This window comes from Grampus griseus (genome assembly GCF_964374135.1).
Source record: "Grampus griseus genome assembly, chromosome: 1".
In the NCBI taxonomy this organism is placed as follows: Eukaryota; Metazoa; Chordata; class Mammalia; order Artiodactyla; family Delphinidae; genus Grampus; species Grampus griseus.
This window is the reverse complement of record NC_139017.1, coordinates 47,101,129-47,118,456: the sequence shown is the minus strand read 5'-3', so window position 1 is coordinate 47,118,456 and position 17,328 is coordinate 47,101,129. Positions and strand designations below refer to the sequence as shown.

The 17,328-nt window shown below is 49.2% G+C and overlaps 1 protein-coding gene across 1 annotated transcript in view; it reads left to right on the top strand.

The window, feature by feature from the left end:
* The window catches only part of SRGAP2 (SLIT-ROBO Rho GTPase activating protein 2), a 235,465-nt gene that overhangs the window by 205,440 nt on the left and 12,697 nt on the right, over positions 1-17,328 (top strand). The window contains exons 15-18 of the mRNA XM_082654624.1: positions 741-875; positions 2,676-2,781; positions 12,690-12,914; positions 16,527-16,606. Of these exons, the coding sequence (XP_082510750.1) occupies positions 741-875; positions 2,676-2,781; positions 12,690-12,914; positions 16,527-16,606 (546 nt within the window). The remainder of the gene's footprint in view (positions 1-740; positions 876-2,675; positions 2,782-12,689; positions 12,915-16,526; positions 16,607-17,328) is intronic.

The window sequence follows — 17,328 nt, the reverse complement described above, 5'->3', positions numbered from 1 at the left end:
ATCCCAGTTTCCTCCTTCTCAGCCCCATTCATCCTGCCCCTCTCCTCCAGATGATCTACCCAAACCCAAGAAGTTAACTATGATATCTGGGCAGTTTATGGCTGTATCCAGAACCCTTGGTGGCAGAGCGAATGCACCTGTTCATCTTAGCCCATTTATTATCTTGTGGGCTATTAAGGTAATGGACAAGCTTTGGCAATTTCCGTCACTGAAATGGATATATATAGTTTCAATTTGAGGTTGGTCCTATCATTAAATCTAATTACATCTGATATGAAATTTTCCATAGGGAACTCCAGTATGATTGTTCTCCTGTAAGTAGGTGTGCTTTGTTACAGGCCAAGAGGAGAGAGAGCTAATCAGAGGGGCTGGCCTCCCTGGCCTCATTTCCCTCCCCTAGGGGCTCAGTCCCAGCCTAGTTTCATGATCTCATGAGAGAGCCAATTGCTGTGTCCCATCCCCAGCCCAGAGGGAATGTCCCTGAACCAGTCTGGCACAAGCAAATTTATGTAATGGACTTTTGTGCCCCTCCTCTGGCCCCGGGGCCCCTGAGCCTAAGCAGTCTTTGCTTTTGCTAGTCCCTGGTTGCCGTACTCATGGCCAACATGCTGGGCAGAAAGCTGATGGACTGTGATGAAGATTTGAATAGGCCACTCCTTCCCCACCACCTCTGCTTCATCCTGTTTGTTTTTACCTCTCTCACTCTCTCTTTCCTTTTTGGGGGGATTGCTTATCCTTAGGAGAGGACCCCCTGGCTGGAGACCAGAATGACCATGACATGGACTCCATAGCTGGCGTCCTGAAGCTTTACTTCCGGGGGCTGGAACACCCTCTCTTCCCCAAGGACATCTTCCATGACCTAATGGCCTGCGTCAGTAAGTATCATCCTGGCCTCAGATTGGCTTCTGGGCCAGAGCACCCCATAGCAACAGATAACAAATTTCCACAGGGTCTTTTTTTCTCATAAGCTTTCCAGTAATGTTTTCCTTTTTTCCTTTTCCTTGGTGAAGTTTCTCTTCCTTGTTTTCACTCCTTTATCCCCTAGTAGGGGAGGAAAAAGAATGACTTTTCAGGAAGAGTCTGGATCACAAGTCAGAACTCCTGGCTTTTTTCTTTCTGATTCACTTTAAACTCTGTTGCTTTGCTGGGCTTTGTCTTTCTTCATTAAAATACATTTATGTTCATATATAAGACACAGTCCTTTTCAGCTATTAGAAGCTCATATATTAGTGCTTGTGCTTTTCATGATGCAAAGGGAGAATACATAAGTGTTACAAATATTTCCTGCTTGTTGCTTTAAATATGGCATGACTTACCTGTGAGATGTGTTAATATGTGTTCTTCTAGGAATAAAAGCCTCTGCACATTTAAAAGTAGTGATAGGATGTTTTCTCAGAGAGAGATAGTCCCTACTTGATCTTTAGATAAAGCAGGTATCTTAGAGGTTCTCTGCCTCTTACTCTAAAATTTAGGGCTTGAAAAGCTATTCCTGGCCATTTAGTTTAGATCATTATACTGGACCCCCCTCTCATTTGTTGTCCACGGAAACTTGGATTAGTATTAGGTCATTCTGGAAGCAGACGCCGTTGAAATGGTGGCTTCAGAGGCTGGAGGAGGCAATGCCTTTGAAATGGAGAAAAGTTTTTCTTCCCAGATCAACCAAGGTCTTCATCCCCCACCGCCCACCCCCGAGTTTCCAGTTTGATTCCTGAGCACTGTCCCTCTCTGTTATTCTGAGAGAGGGACCCAGAGCACTCAGGAAGCTAACTCTCTTGTTTTATTGGTTTACTCACTATCTGTGGGAGTCCTAGTGGAAATGTGTTCTGTGGGTGACTGAATATATGCATCCCTCCTACCTTCATGTCTTTTTCCAGGGCTGGGCCTAGGTGGAATACCCTAAGTGGATGGGGGTTGCCAGGACAGTACAAGAGACCTTAGCTGCCCAATCCTCCCCTTGAGATCTGCTCCTGATCTAGTACCTCCCACTTCTTTTTCATGGAGAGACTCTCCTAGAAAATGACAGTATCCACATGGCACACCATGAAAGTGGGGAGGCGGGCCATGAGGGAAGCACAGGCCTAGGGCCGTACCTGGAATTAATCAGTCCACAGCACAAGAGTCAGGAAAGTTCTCTGGTTTTCTCCCCAGATATCACTGCTTACACAGGGGCCTGCCATTTCTTGCCTCTGGCCACATTCTCCTCATCCCCACTGCAGATAAGGGAGGGGGGAAGATAAGCCAGACTCGTCCAGGGGATGAGGTGATGCACGTGTGGAGTGGGCAGGACAGGACCTGCGCAGCCCCTCCCTCTCCCCACATGTAGGCCCTCCAAGGCTGGGTGTCGAGCTGTCACAGCAGTTTCTGGTTAGCTCCTTGCCTGTGGTATTGTAATAAGGGGGTGATAGATGCTCTGGGGAGCATCTCCAACCCCTTCTGTGCCCAAGGAGCATACATCTTAAGTCCTGACCCGCAGAAGGTTCTGGAGCCTGCATGCCCCATCACAACAGCCCCACTCCAAGGAGCCACAGAGATGGAGCTCCTTACACTGGCCCAGTGCTGTGTGGACTTGACCGGCTGCTCTCCATATTGCACCCACTGCTAGTCAGAGCCTTCTGACCACTATTTCCTGGGATCTCAGTTACAGTGGAGGGTAACGCATGGCTTTTTTCTTTCAGCAATGGACAACCTGCAGGAGAGAGCTCTGCACATCCGGAAGGTCCTCCTGGTCCTGCCCAAAACCACTCTGATTATCATGAGATACCTCTTTGCCTTCCTCAACCAGTGAGTAGACTTTCCAGGGAGCAACTGATTGGGCCTTAGCTTCGGTCACTGGAAGTTTACGTAGGGACCTATGTTGATTCCTCCAGCCCAACAGATACTTACTGAACACCTGCTGTGTGCTGGGCACGGTCATAAGATGTAAGAATACATTGTGAAATAAGAGACAAAAACCTGGATACCATTTAGCTCATGTTCCAGCAGAGGACACAGACAATTACAGAAACATGAGGTAGTAATAAGTGCTTAGAAGAATAAGGAAGTGTAAGTTAAGGGATCGGGGCAGAGGTGAAAGAGGGAGAGACACTGCAGAGGGGCCTTCAGCAAAGGCCTCTCTGGGGAGACGGTGTGTAAGCAGCAGCCTAAATGAAGTGAAAGAAGGAGCCATGGGATGGTCAAGGTCATCAAGCCCCAAAGTCATGGCAACAATGAGTTTAGATTTGAAGAAGCCATTGGAAAGTTTTAAGCAGAAGAATGTTGTGATCTGATTTTTTACTATATTTTTAAAATCTGCTTCATGGAGAAGTTACCATAGAGTAATGTGGAGAGAAGCGGGAGAGACCTCACCAGAGGTTATTGTGCAGTCTCGGTCGGGAGTGGTGGTGGCTTAGACCAGAGAGAGAATGGTGGAGGGTGATGAGGGGTCAGGTGTAGGATCTATTTGGAGTACAGCTTTGATAGGACCTGCTGACGGGTAGGATATAGAATGTGAGGAAAGAGAAAAATTCTACATTTTTGACATGAGCAGCAGGGAAGCCGTGATGCCATTTGTGGAGCTGGGGAAGACAAGATGTGGAAGAAGCAATCAGGACAAAGTGTTGATGTGGCCATGTTAACTTGAGGTACCCGTTAGCCCTCCAGGTGGAGAGTCTAAGTAGGCAGCTGAACATAGGAATTGGATGCTCAGGGAAGAAACCTGGAGCAGAGATACAGTGTGAGGTCGTTGTGTACTGATGGTATTTAGCTGGTCAGCCAGGGAGTGAGTGTAGCTAGAAGAGAGGTCTGAGCATCAGAGGGGCCTTGGGCTTAGCCAGAGTATTTCTCCCTGTCTAAGCAGTGTGTCCTTGCCCAGGGCAGGCATGGAGGGCAGCAAAGACAACGAGCAAGGACATGCTTCTCCCCTTAGGCACCTCTGTCTTTCCACGTTGCTTTCACTGCAGCATCTCCCTCAACAGCCTAGGCCAAAGTCTATCAGTGGGCAACCCGAGGGCCAGATAAGGCCTATAGATGTGTTCCCTTTAAGTCCACTCTGTCTTGAAAACATTGAACCATTTAAATATTGGGAGATTTTACTTTTTAAAAAAATCTAGATTTCTAGCTTCTCTTGAAAGAATCACTAGGTCTAGCAGCATTGGATCTGCACGCCCACGCGGCCGCAGTTCCCTGTGGAGTACGGGCTGCTGCCTAGATGAGGCGGTCAGGCGCCCCCAGTTCACCACAGTCCCCAGCTCTCCCCGAAACTCCCCGATGCTGAGGCTGAATTCAGTTACCGTTATCATCTCTCTGGCTTTATGGCTTTTCATTGAGTGGGGAAACATTTCTTTAGATCCATGTATCTATTTTTTTAAAAAAGGGAAAACAAAAAGTAGACCAAGGGGCTAGGGTGTTTTAGCTCATATTGCTTTGTGACAATGAAGACTCTTCCTAGTGGGTTGGTCCCTACTTCAAAGAAATACAAGTTCAGAGGCCGTCTCAGCCTCTGCTTACAGACCAGAGTCAGCCTGACCTTGAGGCATCTGGGCTAGCAGCCCCCGCCCGAGACCTTTCAGGGGCAACCACACTGTCCTCTAGCCCTGTTGCTGGCCCTGCAGAGTGACAGAGGGTCCTGGCCCAGCAGCCTGCTGCTTCCACGTGGCTGTGTCTGCACCATTCATTAGCCAAGCCCTGACTCAGCACCACAACTGCCTTTAGTTGAGAACCCCTCATGACTCACACAGCGTTTCACATGCTGCCCGTTTTAGGCAGACGGAAACTCTGGTAATGACTCTCAAGCCAGTCGGTCCCCTCAGGGCCACCAGGCCTTGTCTCCCCTCATTGACCGATACCTGCCCTCAAAGAGCCTAGTCTGCTCCCGCAGAGCGAGGAACATGTCGGTCGTGGGTAAACAGGCAGGGGAGCAGGCAGGTCCTGGGGTGACTGTGTGTGTAAGCACAATGGCCTCATCCTGCCCACATTTTCTTCCTGCTAAGTGGAGGGGTGAGGGAGTTTGTGGGTGGGGAGAAACGGTAGAGGAAGCATCATAAGAGCTGGAGAGGGTGGCCACTGTCGAAGGAAACATGGAAAACTGCACCCATTCAAATGATGACTTTTGTTTTGTTTCACTTCTTTTTCTGGTTAAAAAATGATTAACTTGCTCATCAAAGTCTTTCATTGAAAAGATGCAGCATTAATAACCACAGTGTTTCCTAAAATAATAAATGGAGTGCAGGACACAGGCGATAGAGAAGACCACCTGCCTGCACAGGAAGGTGACAAGTGATAAGTATGCAGACTGGGCCCAGTCTGGAAACTCTGCCTGGGCCCAGACTTTTAGGACCCCTCTCCTTTGCTGTTACATGTCCTGACAGTGTGTACTTTATGTCTGGCTATTGTCTTTTTTGGGGTTGTACACATCCTCCATCTCAAGGAACGCCCAGAACTGAGATATATGTATGGAACTCCTTACACAGTGCACCAGTGCTGTGTGGACTTGACCTGGTTCCACATATATCTATATAGCTAGTGTTCAGTCCACTCCATGAACCTTGGGTACATGCCTGTCCAGTAGGCCTTGTTAATTGTTAATTATTAATGTTATCCTTTCTTAGCATCTGCATTGATGATCAATTGCTGTGTAATAAATTACCCTAAAACTTAGCAACTTCAAAACAATAAGCATTTATTTTTATGTCACAGTTTCTGTGGATCAGGAATCTAGGTGCAGCTTAGCTGGGGCCTCTGGCTCCAGGTTTCTTGAGGTTGCAGTGAGTGTACTGGGGGCAGGGCTGTAGTTTCTTCTGAAGGCTCGACTGGGAAAGGATCCACGTGGTGTTGGCAGGATTCAGTCCCTTGCAGGTTGTTGGACTGAGGGCCTCCTTTCCTGGCTGGCTGTTGGTCAGAGGCCTCCATCAGTTCTGCACCACATGGGCCTCACCATAGAGCTGCTCGTGACATGGCAGCTGGCTTTGCTCCAAGCAAGTGAGTGACAGAGTGCCCAAGAGAGCAGCGAGTCTTTGTAACCTAATCTCAGAAGTTACGTCCCATCACTTCTTCCATACTCCATTCACTAGAAGTGAGTCACTAAATCTAGCCCACACGCAAAGGGAGAGAACTACACAAGGGCATGAATACCAGTAGGCAGGGCCATGTCTCATTTTAGAGGCTGCCGGCCACAGCATCTGTACTACTCAGTGGGTTTTCACCCTGAAACAAAGTGCAGGTAGCTCCCCCTCACTGCCGCTGACTCTGCTGCTTGCCTTTTGAAACCTGATTTCTTCAGATGTCAAACAATACAGAATTTTAGTCTCTTGCTAATCAAGAGAGGTCCATAGACCAGCAGCATCAGCATCATCAGGGAGATTGTTAGAAATGCAGAATCTCAGTTCCTCCCCCACCCCACCCCCAATGACCCATGAATCAGAATCTGTATTTTGACAAAATCCCCTGATGAGTCATAGGCACATGAAGGTCCGAGAAGCATCACTCTACATCCTCAAATATTGCTCCATAATCTGAAAGAGGGAATTGGTGGTGCTTCTTTCACTGTTCAGGCACCTCAGCAGCTCTCCAGAAAAGCTGAGTCTTCCTCCAAACTTCACCATCTCAAGTGCCTCCCAGTTTGGAAAGATTCTGTCTGTGCTGCTCTTCTGACTTTCACAAGGAGTATTTTAGCTTCTGTATGAAAATGGACAAGTAGAATTGTGGCTGGATTGTCCTAGAGACTCACAGATGCTCATGTATTTATTCACTTATTTATTTAACATGCATTTATTAAGCATTTACTGTGTGCTAGGCCCTGTTTCAGTTGCTGGATATCTAAGATTGCACCAAACAGTCAAGGTCTCTGCCCTCATGGAGCCTACATAGCACATAGAACTGGAGGAAGACAGGCAAAACTGATAAGAACACATGTCATGGGACTTCCCTGGTGGCACAGTGGTTAAGAATCCACCTGCCAATGCAGGGGACACGGGTTCAAGCCCTGGTCCGGGAAGACCCCTCATGCCATGGAGCAACTAAGCCCATGAGCCACAACTACTGAGTCTGTGCTCTGGAGCCCGTGAGCCACAACTACTGAGCCCACACGCCTAGAGCCCATGCCCTACAAGAAGAGAAACCAACGCAATGAGAAGCCCGCTCACCACAATGAAGAGTAGCCCCTGCTCACCGCAACTAGAGAAAGCCTGCACACAGCAGTGAAGACCCAGCACAGCCAAAAAGAAAGAAATTAATTTGAAAAAAAAAGAGGCTTCCCTGGTGGCGCAGAAGTTGAAAGTCTGCCTGCCGATGCAGGGGACACGGGTTCGTGCCCCGGTCCGGGAGGATCCCACATGCCACGGAGCGGCTGGGCCTGTGAGCCATGGCCGCTGAGCCTGCAAGTCCGGAGCCTGTGCTCCGCAACGGGAGAGGCCACAACAGTGAGAGGCCTGCGTACCACAAAAAAAAAAAAAAGAAGAGCATATGTCATATGTCAGAGGATAAGGGCTGTGGAGAAAATTAAAGCATGTTACAGGGGTGCTTCCCTGGTGGTGCAGTGGTTAAGAATCTGCCTGCCAATACAGGGGACATGGGTTCAAGCCCTGGTCCATGAAGATCCCACATGCCACGGAGCAACTAAGCCCGTGTGCCACAACTACTGAGCCTGAGCTCTAGAGCCCACGAGCCACATCTACTGAAGCCCACGTGCCTAGAGCCTGTGCTCCACAACAAGAAAAGCCACCGCAATGAGAAGCCTGCATACCGCAAGGAAATGTAGCCCCTGCTCACCACAATTAGAGAAAGCCGGTGTGGCAGCAACGAAGACCCAAAGCAGCCAAAAATAAACAAATAAATAAATAAAGCATGTTAGGAGACTGGAGAGTGTAAGGGGTGGGTGTGAGGGTTTCCTCTTTAATATACAGTGGTCAGGGACACCTCACTGAGCAGCTGACAGTGGGCAGTGGTGTAGGAGGAGGACCAAGAGGGATCGGTGTCCCAGAAGCCGCATAATGTGTTTCAAGGAGGGTGTGATAACTGGGATAACATGATGACAGGTCAGCTAAGAAAAGGACTGAGAACTGATTTAGCAGCATAGATGTCACTAGTGACCTTGATGGGCATTGTCTTGGTGGAGGAGGAGGGGCAAAATCCTGATGGTGTCAGTTCAAGCGAGAAGGGGTGCTGATGCTGGATAAACAAAATGTGGTAGATCCGTACAGTGGGGTCGTATTCAGCTAAATGCTACTGGACCGTACACTTTAAAATGGTTAAAATGGTAAATTTTCTGTTGTGTGTATTTTACCACGATAGAGGGGTTGGGGGGCTGCACGGGAAGAGAGTAGGTGTGTGAATCTGCTAGGGCTGCCCCAACAAAATACCATAGACTGGGTGGCTTAAACAACAGAAATTTGTTTTCTCACAGTTCTGAAGTCTGGGAGTGCAAGATCAAGATGCCAGCAGGGTTGGTTTCTGGGGAGACCTGTCTCCTTGGCTTGTAGACAACCACCACACTGCTTCCTCACGTGGCCTTTCTTCTGTGCACACACTGGGAGACAGAGCTCTGCTCTCTTTTCCTCTCCTTATAAGGACACCAGTCCTGTAGGGTTTGGGCCCCACCCATATGACCTCATTTAACCTTAATTACCTCCTTAAAGGGGCTGTCTCCAAATACAGTCATTACAGTCAAGTTAGGGCTTCAACATATGAATTGGGGGGCAGGGAGGACACAATTCAGTCCATAACAGAACCGGTAAAGAAGAACCAGAGAATCAGAGACAACTCTCAAAGAATTTTATTATAAAGAGAAGAGAATGGGACAGTAATTCAGCATGGATTCGGACTTAAGAGAGAATATTGTTTTCAAGATGGGTGGTATTGCTGCACATTGGCATGCTAGTGGGGGTGACCCCATAGAGAAGAAATGATGATGGAGGAGAGAGCAAGGTAATTGCTGGAGTGCTATTCTTGAGGAGGTGAGAGGGAGGAAGGCAAGTCAGTTAATAGATATGGGACCATGGAAGTTGGGGAGAGGGGGCAAGGGGAGTGAGGGAGTGCCTTTGAAGGGCCATCAGGAAGAGTCAGCCACAATTACCTTCTACTTCTTATCTCTTAAGGAGCCTTTTGGGAAAGTCTGTTAAACCATGGATTTACAGATTCTCAACCCCACGTTTTGCCTGGAGCCATGGTGAATAATACAATTCCTCTTCATCCCTTTCAAACCTGAAATCAACCCTGATGCATAATATCTTACCCGTGGTCTGTTGGGTGTTGCCAAATCAAACCCCTGGAGGCCATGAAGTTGAAGGTTTTTAATGGAAGTGTCATATGTTTAAAACAGTGTGTTCAAAGCTTCGTGCTCTCCCTGAGGATTTAAGGTTTTGATTTGGGGATGCAGAGCCCTCAGCTTGTTAGATTATGCCTGTCAGGAGAAGAAGACGGTGGACACCTGTAAGTCAATTACTGCCAAATGTCAGCGGCCCTGCTTTTCCCTGACTGGAATCAAAGGTCCTGTGCCGGGCTTCCCTGGTGGCGCAGTGGTTGAGAGTCTGCCTGCCGATGCAGGGAACACTGTCTGGGAAGATCCCACATGCCGCGGAGCGGCTGGACCCGTGAGCCATGGCCGCTGAGCCTGCGCGTCCGGAGCCTGTGCTCCGCAACGGGAGAGGCCACAGCAGTGAGAGGCCCGCGTACCACAAAAAAAAAAAAAGGTCCTATGTCAAGAAGCAAACAGGACATTAAAATGACAGAAAATATTTCTTAAACATCACCTATGTGCCAGGCACAGTGCTAAGTGCTTTGCACATATTACCTCGTTTAGTCTTCACAACAGCCCATCAAGGGGGCACATAATTGCCCCCATTTTATGAAGAAACTAGGGAACTAGTACAAAACGATGGTAAGCAATGGAGCTGGGACTCAAAACCAGGTCTGCTTGACTCTAAAATTCTTGGGATGTTTTGTTTTTCTTTTTAAATGTAATCAGAGATACAAATGTGCATCGTGTTTTTTAAACACCTTTATTGGAGTATAATTGCTTTACAATGTTGTGTTAGTTTCTGCTGTATAACAAGGTGAATCAGCTATATGTATACATATATCCCCATATCCCCTCCCTCTTGCGTTTCCCTCCCACCCTCCCTATCCCACCCCTCTAGGTGGTCACAAAGCACCGAGCTGATCTCCCTGTGCTACGCTGCTGCTTCCCACTAGCTATCTATTTTACATCTGGGAGTGTATATATGTCAATACAACTCTCTCAGTTTGTCCCAGCTTCCCCTTCCCACTCCCCGTGTCCTCAAGTCCATTCTCTACGTCTGCGTCTTTATTCCTGTCCTGCTCCTAGGTTCTTCAGAACCAACAAATGTGCATCATTTAAAAGTAAAAAGTCCAGAAAAATGCATGATGAAAAACAGTTTTCCCACGCCAATCCTGATTTTCTCATTCCCCCCAAAACCCACTACGCTGGACCTTTTTAAGGTGCTCAAAAGAGGATGAGTTCAAATCCATTAGGAAAGTTCACTCGTGTTATGGACAGAACCTAAAGAAATACAGTACAGTTCTTAGAGGAGATGGCATGTGTAGAAGTCGATACCAAAAAAATATTTTTTTTAAAGAGGGAGCTGTTACCAGTATTATCCATTTTAGATATTTCTTCAAAAATAAAAATCCAGTATTTGAGGTCTTATACTAGGTACAGCCATCAGAGTCTTCAAGGATTATTAGCACCATTATATTATATACAGAATTGTGTGCATTTGTTATGTGCTCATATATGAATTTCCCTGGGGAGAGAATCCTTAGTTTTTGTCAAATTCTTGAAGGAGCCTGTGTCCCTCAAGTAGTTAAGCACCATGGCTTTACCCCCAGAACTTAGGTGTTCCAGTAGATTGGAAGAGAAAGAAGGATCTTGGTCTGTATTTTAATGGGAATAAGAAATGGACCTGGACCCATGAGAAGTGGACCCCAGTGCACAAACACAGGTCCTCTCTGGCCCTGGTCATTGTAGCCACCTAGGAGTTGAGCAGTCCTTGCCTTAGAAGGCCGGGCAAGATTCCTCTTCTCTCAGTGAGCTTAGACTGGGACCCTCAGGTCTAGAGTTTATCTCCCTTTGACCACCAGGCTTCCCAGAAACTACTGCTTTCCTTGCATGTTACCAAAACGTTGTCAGATCACACTAAAGAAACAGACTTCCTCCTGCTTGTCCCTCCATGACTCGAGGAACCAGCCAGCCTGGGATGGGCTACAATTTTAGCCCCGTGGCACCTCATGCCTCCGTTGTCCCTGCTAAGGTTCCCAAGCTAATTATCTCTCCTGTCTCTCTCCAGTTTTTATTTGACCAAGAAGTAGACTTGGAAACATCTACCAGCCTTTTCTGAATCTCTGCTCTCTTTTAACTCAGGAGCCAGAGAAGGATTATAAAATTAAATCTTTAAAACCTCCTATGAAGCAGTCCAGCCACTGAGATCCATCAACGCACCCATCTCAGGCCTCCCTGCATCTGACCGGGTCCTACAGAGCAGTGGTCCTCAGCCATGACAGTTGTTTGTCACTGTCCCACTTCATTGTCCCACTTCACATGTTCTGCAGTGATTCTGTGGGGGGACCGGGGACGTATCTGAATCTTCAGTGAAGGAGAGAATCATTGAGATAGAGACCAGCTTGGTCATTTGAGTCTGGATGCTGGATACACTAGAAGTCAACTCTGCTCAGTTCTGAAGAACAGCTACTCAGATGAAGACAGCTGAGTCCCAGGCCTCTGGCTAAGCACCATGGCTTTGGTATCCTCTCAAGATCTGTCAGAATCCAGATGCCCACAAGGCAGGCAGAACCCCGTAGCAGAGCTCACGTTTCTGCAGACTCCTAGGGGCGGGGTACATCCAGAGCTAGCCCAGCCTTCAGTGCCTGGACAGACAGACCCGTGGGCACTCACCACTGAAGGGCTTGGGTCCTTGGCCAGGGTTGGAGGTATGGCTGGAGCAGCTGCTGGCTGGAAAGGGGGAGTTCCTGGAATAAAATACCCAATAATGAAGTCAGACTGCGTCCAGGGGAAGCCTGAGCAGGAGCTGAGCTACATGCTGACCTTTTCCTGAATAAATCCTGAATGTAATAGTGGAGGAGGATATTATGAAAATGGAAAACAATTGCATTAGCTACTCCAGGAAGAAATTCACGGGCTTGATGGAATACAAAAGCTAATCAGTTGGCTATTTTTTTAAATAAGTCTAGAGCTTAGAATGGAATATCCCTAATAATTTGATTATTTTGCCATTCAAGAAGGAACACAGCGCACAATGCCTGCGTCTTCTGACCGTGTCATTACCAGGGCAGCCCGAGGGGCTCCGTCTGTTCTGTCGGCTTAGTGGGTTGGTCTGTGGGAGCGTATCCAGCTCTGCAGAGTGGTGTGTCCGCAAGGCAGGGTGGATTTGGTGGATATGGTCTAGGGTTGGGGTGGGGATTGGGGGGTAAGTAAGATTTGAACAGGGAGCTAGAGAAAGAGGAGGGGCGAGATCTGCAAGGAGGGACCTCCACTTGGCCCCCCCTTGGCTCCTGAATAGTGTCCTGGTGGTCATTCTCTTCTCCCCCTACCGGCTTTCTAGAAGGGCTCTGACGCCCAGAAAAGCAGGGGGCCGTCTGTGCTGCTTCTGTTCTTGCTCCTGGCAGCGCCTCCTGTGACTGTGTTTTCTGGGCATTCATGCGAGTGCTTTTCAGCTTGCCCCCTTTTCCTTCTCCTCCAGTTTATCACAGTTCAGTGAAGAGAACATGATGGACCCCTACAACCTCGCCATCTGCTTCGGGCCCTCGCTGATGTCAGTGCCTGAGGGCCATGACCAGGTGTCCTGCCAAGCCCACGTGAATGAGCTGATCAAAACCATCATCATCCAGCACGAGAACATCTTCCCAAACCCTAGGGAGCTGGAGGGCCCCATCTACAGCAGAGGAGGGAGCACGGAGGATTACTGGTAGGGGGCTCAGGGTCGGAGGAGGGGAAATGTCACCAACACGCACTGGCGTGGGGGCCAGATGGCCAAGCGAGACCAAGGGAAACACCCAGATCCTCCCCACCTCCCACTCCGAGGCACTTCAAGCTGCCAGGATCGGGGGTTGCTGTAGGCAGGGCCCCACCTCGACCCAAACTACTCAGTGCCACTTCAGGCTGCCTCCTTTTTTACGAGTTCTGAGTGATGAGAGACCATTCTGAAAGATAACGACAGCAATAACAGGAACATTAATGATCTCCGGGAAAGGAAATTTGATCAGATTGTACGCAGAACTGGCGTTCATCAGGCAGCGATGTCTCTCTGGCTCCTGCTCGGAGCTGGCTATTGTGAGAAGAACAGTCCTGCGTCCCAGGGAATTTCTGTCTTATTGGGAAGATTTCAGTTATGAAGCATATGTCCTGACTGTGAGTTTATACAATGATAATTTAGTAATGATCTCAGACATTTGTGATGAGAAAGTGGGGTAAGGTCCATTTTCGGCAGGTTAGGCCCAGTGCCCCACTGAAGCAGGTTCGTCATGACTTCACCTGGAAACAGAGATGTAAAAGGAATCCCTAGGGCACATCTTTACTAGACCCTTCCGTTAGACAAATAACAGATTTCCATTTTATAGATTAAGTCATTGCAATCTAGAGAGGCCAGGGACGATCTTTGAGGCCACCTCAGTGGTGGGGATCCCAGCCCTGACCCCTTGACTGTCAGTGCATGGTACCACCCACTGCCCCACACTGCCCCCATCGTGCCACTTACAGGGTCATTTTCCCAGTAAACGCAAAGACAACTGCCTCTCTCTTTTACTCCCTAACATCCCTTACCTCTTCCTCCTCCTCCCTTTCCCTTCTTCCCCTAAACAGTGTTTCAGCCTGGGCTGAAAGCATAAGCCAGCCCAAATCGGATTCCATCTGAATTCAACATCTGGAAGCAATTCAGCCAGCCCCATTGCTATGGACTGAGGTAGGGGAGGACAGGGGAGGTTGCTTACTTAATGAGAGGCCAGTCAGTCCATGCTTCTCCCTGATCCCCACAGAAGGAGCCTCCAGCCCAAGGAGTGAGGAAAATGCTATTCATGTGTCTGTGAACATAAAAGTACCACTGACATCGCTGAGTTCGGTCTTCTCTGCTGTCCTGTAGATCCCGGCATCTGAGGCTGAGCTGGAGAAATCTAGGCTCACCAGCTCGGAGAGAAAGCTTCCGGTCACTGACAGATGGCTGGTGGGGACTAGGGATGTTGTTCGAGTCCCAGCCTACTGGCTGGTGGGCTCCAGGGAGCTGTCCTTGTACATGTGACTTGGAGAGTTGGTTTCCCTTGCATGAGTGTTGAAAAGCTGTGGAATAGTGTTCCCGATTCCTGCTTCACCTGCCTTCTCACATATCAAACCGCTGCAGGCTCTGGGCCCATTCCAGGACACAGAGCCCCACCTCACGGCCCGGTTCAGCAGGGCCCTGGTAGGGCTCACCGGGCACAGATGGGAGGGCACCTACCTCTCAGTTCTGTCCAAGGTCTTCTCCCAGCACACCACCACCACCCCCCAGCCCCATTGGTTGTGCATCTGCCATTTATTAGCAGCCTCTGGGAAAACCACAAGATTAGTCAGGGCCTGTTACTACCACAGACTGGCTGGGAGGCCAGAAGCACCCCAGGATCAAGAGTAAATGACCTTGGGTAGGAGGGACCATCTGACTGCTGGGTTCATAGCCACTCAGAAGGCTCCCAGCCTGTCCATCAGAAGAGAGAGAAGTGCCAGCAAAGTGAGCTAAGATGGATGAAGGAGGGGAGGGAGGGGTGGCAAAGGGGGAGTCAGAGCCCAAGTATACTGGAGATGGGCCAGGAGACCAGAACAGCCAGGAAGAGGGAGCACCAAGGCCGCTTGGCCTCTCTGCAGCCCCACTGCACCACGCTTACCAGCCCTGAGACCGGAACCCAGTTTTCCAGGACTGCCTGTGGTGTAGCATGCTGGGCTGCTTCTGAGACCACAGGTGTTAGGTAGGCTGGGGTGTGCGTGTGGAATGAGAGAAGCATAGCATTTCAGGGCTAGAAGGGACCTTATAAAGCATCAGCTTGTCTTTACCTTAGGGCAGTGGTTTTCAAAGTGGGGTCCCTGGACCAACGGCACCTGCCTTACACAGGCTGATTAGGAATGCAAGTGCCCCGACTCCACCCAGACCTAGTGAATCAGAAACTCTGGGAGTGGGTGAGGCAGTCTCTTTTTAACAAGCAGTCCAGGGCTCCATGAAATTTGGGAGCTGCCGCCTTAGTGGACAGCCAAAGAAATGAACTCAGAGGTCTGGGGAAAAGTGAGCCTTTGCCCTGCACACCCCTGGGGTCCCAAGGGTTTCCAGAATGTCACCAAACTCATTCAGAGGGTTTTGAGGCCCAGAAAACAGTGAGAAAGTGTGCCCACATTTTCTGATGAAGAGGAATCCCTGTTGATGTTCTCCCATAATGTTCTCTGGGGTCTGGAGATCCTCCTTGGAACTGCCTTGCTTCACACGGGGTGAGTTCTAAATTAGTCCCCTGGTCTTTGAGGAACTTTCTAGGAGCGAAGGACCCATCCGCTGAGGAGGGAGAGGCTGTATGCTCAAAGGTAGAAACTGAAGCCAGGATGTGGGGTTGAGGGGTGATGGTGCTTCCATAGAACTGCCTGGAAAGTCTCACTCGTTACTACCTACCACCAGAGGAAGAAACTTCAGAAATGAACAGGATTTTTCTCTACTTTTCAGGAAGTCAGAACTTCCTGGTGCCCCTCCCCATGCGCTCTGAAGTCCAAGAGATCAGGAGTAGAAATGACTTTTCCTAATAACTTCCCTGCTCATTCTCGATTCTCCACCCTGGGTAATTTGAGGCTCCATGAATTCTGTCAAGAACTTGACCCAGCTCTCATCCGCTGCCCTCTTGCAGCGTCCAGCCCACAGCAGACTTTCTTCCCCTGCTTGTGTTTCCCACTCATTTCTATGACTCACCTCCTACTTTCTCACCAGCACTAAACCACAAAGCAGCCAGAGCCATCAAGCAAGATGAGAAAGAAGGAGAGAAAGCACTGCTTATTAATCACTCCCTCTTATTTCATTGAATCCTAACACAACTCTGTGAGATATATAGACCATTATCCTCGATTCGTAGATTAGGTATCTGAGGCTGAAAGAGATTAAGTAATTGCCCAGGGTCGCACAGCTACCAGGTGTCAGAGCTGGTATTTGGATCCAGTTGTAGCCGATGCTAAAGCCCGGTGTTTCCCTTCCACCATGCTCCCTCCAGGAACTAATTCACCTAGAGAAATAAACCTTGAGGAGCTAAGTTGTTCCGTATTTTCGAAAAGATTTGTAAGTTCAAATGGGGTTCCTCTTGTCTCAAGATGTTGTAAGTCCCATGTAGTCTCGAGTAGTTTTTGTAGCGGGAGCTAGCCTAGAGAATCCCGAGAGCCTTACATTTCATTATAAGCATCTGTCTGGAGTATGTGATCAGGATCTGGAGAGTCTAGGATAGATCCCATGTCCAAGGAAGCTGTGTGAAAGAGAAGACAAGAATTTTGTAAGCAAATGCTGAGGTCCCAGTTACTCTTGGTTCTGTTGCAGTGACAGCCCTCACGGAGAGACTACCTCGGCTGAAGACTCAACCCAGGATGTGGCTGCAGAGCACCACACAAGTGATGACGGTACGAGGCCCCACTTGGAGTCAGTGGGACTGTGGGGTGGTGAAGCAGAAAGGAGAGATTATATATCCTGTGCTCCTGATGGCCCTTCCTGTCCAGCAGTCCCCTCAAGACGAGCAGGGAGCTCTCCTGCCTCCCAGCTTCATTCCTTCCCTTTCTTGGAGAGGCAGCCCACCTTCTCAAATAGAGTGGTCTCTGTATTAAACCAGAGGTGAAGAGCTAGACCTTAGCCCTTCATCCTTCACCCTTCTCGCCCCACCTCACTGCGCCTCATCCACCTCCCAGCTCTTTGTCTCATCTGGCTGTCTCACCAGCATACTGTCAGTCCCTTGTCATGGCCCAGACTCCTGCCAGGTAGCTGGAGACCAAAGGGAAGGAGAGCTCATTTGAAAAACAGAGGGCCCAGGGAATAGTGAAGCTGGGTGCCAAGAACCCGGCAGAAGCAAGCCAGAGGGGGATGGGAACCAGGATGCAGAAACCACATGCTCTCACGCCTGCCGACTGGAAAAATTGACCCTTTCCAAAGCACAGACATGCGCTGCGCAGCCTGGCGTGTGTGCGTCGAGAGCTGGAATGCGCAGCTGTCGTCCGTGGGCCTCGGCAGTGCCCATGATTTATTAGGGTCTGTCCAGCCAGCACATTCCCCCTCCTGCCAACAGTTCTACACCTCCATTTCTGGATCGCTTGGGCTCTGGAAGTCTCAGCAGCTGACAAGGGGCCTCAGA